Source organism: Terrapene carolina, unplaced genomic scaffold (genome assembly GCF_002925995.2).
Source record: "Terrapene carolina triunguis isolate 2854851 unplaced genomic scaffold, T_m_triunguis-2.0 Scaffold34108, whole genome shotgun sequence".
Classification (NCBI taxonomy): Eukaryota; Metazoa; Chordata; order Testudines; family Emydidae; genus Terrapene; species Terrapene triunguis.
In genome coordinates, this window is record NW_020698459.1 from 74,381 (window position 1) to 78,647 (window position 4,267).

General features: G+C 47.8%; 1 protein-coding gene across 1 annotated transcript in view; it reads left to right on the forward strand.

The window, feature by feature from the left end:
* LOC113405188 (interferon-induced protein with tetratricopeptide repeats 2-like) overlaps nt 1-3,375 on the forward strand; it is a 5,352-nt gene extending 1,977 nt beyond the window's left edge. The window contains exon 2 of the mRNA XM_026646134.2: nt 2,070-3,375. Within this exon, the coding sequence (XP_026501919.1) occupies nt 2,070-3,375 (1,306 nt within the window). The remainder of the gene's footprint in view (nt 1-2,069) is intronic.
* Nucleotides 3,376-4,267: the final 892 nt, after the last annotated feature.

Below are 4,267 nucleotides of genomic sequence, written 5' to 3' on the forward strand. Positions count from 1 at the left end.
GCCCCCCGCAGGACCCTGCAGCCTCCCCCTGTCCTGCATCCATCCCACCATTGCCTCTGGCCCCCGCTGCCTCCCTCTTACAGCGCCCCCATCCAGGGCTTAATGGGTCCGGGGGCTTGCTGAGAAAAGTGATATTAACAAACATGCAAGTATCACTTTTCACGGCAGACTGACTAGCTGTCTTTGAAAAGTGATACCTGTATGTTTGTTAATATCACTTATCACCTTTCATAGCCTCCCAGGGAGCTACTAAGTGTGCTGTGATATTAACAAATATACAACTATCACCTTTCACAGCAAGCCCCAGGAGCCATTAAGCCCTGCGTGGTGGAGGGGCGAAGGGGGATGCAGCATTATTTTTGTTATTGACTCTGCCAAAAAACCCTACAAATATAAATGACAACGATTTGGATGTAAAACTCTGCCTATTTAATTGTTTTTCCTCAAATTAATTAAGTATTTTAGGAAAAAAGTGTCAGTGCGGCCACCAGTGAGAGTTGGTGTCTGCACTCTGAGGCCACCAAAAAATTGTTGTGAGAACCCCATGGCTAGGAATACGATCCCTGTCCATCCTGGCTAATAGCCATTGATGGACCGATCCTCCATGAATTTATCTAGTTCTTTTTTTAACCCTGTTATAATCTTGGCCTTCACAACATCCTCTGGCAAAGAGTTCCACAGGTTGACTGTGCATTGTGTGAAGAAATAAGAACATAAGAATGGCCCTACTGGGTCACACCAAAGGTCCATCTAGCCCAGTATCCTGTCTTCCGACAGTGGCCAATGCCAGGTGCCCCAGAGGGATGAACAGAACAGGTCATCATCAAGTGATCCATCCCCTGTCGCTCGTTCTCAGCTTCTGGCAAACAGAGGCTAGGGACACCATCCCTGCCCATCCTGGCTAATAGCTATTGATGGACCTATCCTCCATGAATTTATCTAGTTCTTTTTTGAAACCTGTTATGGTCTTGGCCTTCACAACATCCTCTGGCAAGGAGTTCCACAAGTTGACTGTGCGTTGTGTGAAGAAATACTTCCTTTTGTTTCCTTTGCCAGAAGCTGGGATTGAGTTACAGGACATTGATCACTTGATGATAACCTGTCTGTTCATTCCTTTTGGGGCAGGGACAGGATACTGGGCTAGATGGACCTTTGGTCTGACCCAGTATGGCCGTTCTTATGTTCTTATGTTTTAAACCTGCTGCATATTAATTTCATTTGGTGACCCCAGTTCTTGTGTTATGAGAAGGAGTAAATAACACTTCCTTATTTATTTTCTCCACTCCAGTCATGATTTTATAGACCTCAGTCATATCTCCCCTTAGTCATCGCTTTTCCAAGCTAAAAAGTCCCAGTCTTATTAATCTCTCCTCACACGGAAGCCATTCCAGATCCTTAATCATTTTGTTTTTCTGAACCTTTTCCAATTCCAATATATCTTTTCTGAGATGGGGCGATCACATCTGCACGCAGGATGCACTGCCGGGGCAGGGGTGTAACAGGTCTCGATTGCCTCAATTAAATGTCCGGAGAAAGAATATTTATATTTTGCCATTCCTCAGAAGTTCCCCATTACATTTCTCTCCTGCCTGCTGACTAGAGTGGGCCCCGTTCCCATGGATACTAAGGGTAGGCTACACTGCAGTCACAGGTGTGTCTAGCTCAGGTAGGCATACCCGTGCTAGCTTTAATCTAGCTAGTGGGACTAAAACGAGCAGTGAAGCCGCAGAGACACAGCCCCGCATGTGGGCTAGAAACACGAGTACGTACCTGGGGAGTCAGACGGGCTCGCGGATCTCACGCCGCCATGCGTCACTACTGTTTTTAGTTGTGCTAGCTAGGTTACAGCTAGTGCGGGTAGGGCAGCCCATGCTGCGATCACACCTCTCACTGCAGGGGGGACACACCCTGCGGCCATTCACAGCACCCTGGCCGTGTGAAGGGGCCTTTCCATTTACACTCGCTTTATTCTGACAGAGTGGTGTGAAATAAACTTTGTATGAATGATTTTAGATGCAGTGGAAATTCATTCAGCCCAGATGGAGTCTCATTTCCCCCTCTCTTTGCAGCCCCCTGCGCCTGAAGGAGAAGCTGCACGCCCTCCAGTGCCACTTCACCTGGAACTTTGAAATCAGAGACAAGGTAGATGCAGCTCACATCCTCCAAACTCTGGCTCACAGGATTGCCCACACTCCCCACCAGAACCAGCCCACGTTCCTTGCCATGCAGGCTTATCTCTACCACCTGCAAGGGCAATATGAAGACGCTCTGCAAAGCCTTAGAGAAGCCGAGGAGATTCTGCAAAGAGATCACCCAGATAACTTCCCCCGGCAGGTCCTGGTCATTTACGGAAACTACGCCTGGCTCTATTATCACTTGGCCCACTATGATTTGGTTGAGCTTTACCTGGACAAGGTTAGAAAGATCTGCAGCTCCCTGAAGAGCCGCTCTCCATATGCAGCTCAGATCCCTGAGATACATGCACAGAAAGGCTGGTCTCTCCTGGCAGCAGGCTTCCGCAATGGCAGAGAAGCCACAGAGTGTTTCCAAATGGCATTAAGAGAAGACAAAGCAAATGGGGAATTTCTTGCTGGGTTGGCAATCGCAGCCTTTGCATCATGGACTCACACACACAATTCTGCATCTTGGAATGCTGCCAGAGAGAAGTTGGGCGCCATTATCCGTGAACAGCAGCAAAACTATGAAGCTAAGGTGTATTTAGCCAAGATCCTTAAGAGGGCGGATAGACAGCAAGCAGAAGCCCTCTTAGAAGATGTTGTCCAGAATAGCCTGGACCCTGAGGTCCTGAGAAATGCAGCCATGTTCTTTCAACCAGAATTCATAGAAAAAACAATCTCTATTCTAGAGCGAGCAATATCTCTGAACCCCAATTATCACCTCCTTCACTATGACCTTGGTTATTGCTACAAGATACAGTTGAGAGGGGACAATTCCAGCAGAAGAGAAGAAATATTGGCAGCAGCTATTGAGGCCTTCAAAAAGGCTGTGCAAAAAGATCCAGCCTCTGTGTTTGCAAAGCTGGCTTTAGGTGAAATGTATGGAGAAAATACACCTCACTACCAAGAAGAGATTTACCTCAATCTCATGAGTGAAACACCCAACCTCAGCAAGAAGTGTCAGCAGGCAGTCTACCTTCACTGGGGAAATTTCCTCTTGTACAAGAAGAACTCAGTGCGGGAGGCAGCTCAGATGTACAAAGCAGGTTTCGCCATTCCAGACAAGTACGTGGAGAGGCAAAAACTGAAAAAGAAGTTGGAAAAGATGGCAGAAATATTCCAGCAGCACTCCCAAATCACTGAGGCTAAGGCCATTCATGACTTCATTCAAGAGACTGAAAGTCAGTCTCTTGAATAAAGGAGGAAGTCCACTGGTGGCAACAACAGAGCAGGAGACTGGAGATGTGGAGACAATGTAGGATCCTTTCCCTTCCCTGGACACACCAAGATCTCCTTCTGAAGTGAGTCACTTTCCCCACCTGTGTAACAATGACATTCGTGTTGCAAATGATTCTGGGTCCCCTGAATACTTCACACCACGGCACATGCTGCTGTTGCTTCTTATAATTATTATTAGCTACCTGTATTGTGATAGCGCCTAGAAGCCCAGACATGGACCAGGACCCCATTGCGTCTGGCCCCAACGAGTCTTCAGTCTGTGACCAGAGACAACCGGAGGGAACCAGCAGACAGACGGGGTAGCACAGGCAGACGATACTGGTCAGCAAAATGGACAGTGGTCTCGGCCCACCACCTACCCAGCCACTGTCAAGTGTTTTGTGAGCATCACCGCAGAGGAGAGTTTAGCTTCTGATACTGAGCAGCTGTTTCTACCCAGAGGGGATGGTGCGACCATCCTCGTCTCTAAGCAAACCGACCTCCCTGCTCTGCTGCCTTCTAACATCCACGCAGCAGATAGGTGTGGAGTTTCTTCGCACAGCGTTGAGTTCTTGTATGTGCATAGCTGAGGGCCTGTAGTGTGTCTATATCATGAGTCCCATCTTTGCTTTCTGCACCTCTCACGGGCAATGACTCACATTTACATGGCACCTTCATCCCCAGCTTGTCAGGGAACTGCTATGTTTTTATTTCATTTACAATAAAAGTAACTGAGAAAACAGAAATAAATCAATTGCACCATCTTGGAACATTCCTTTCCCTGCCCTTCGATTGCATCGGGGTGAGCAGCACACACAGGACCCCACGGGTGTGTCAAGCTCACAGTAAAGCACCGTGACAGTCACTAATAG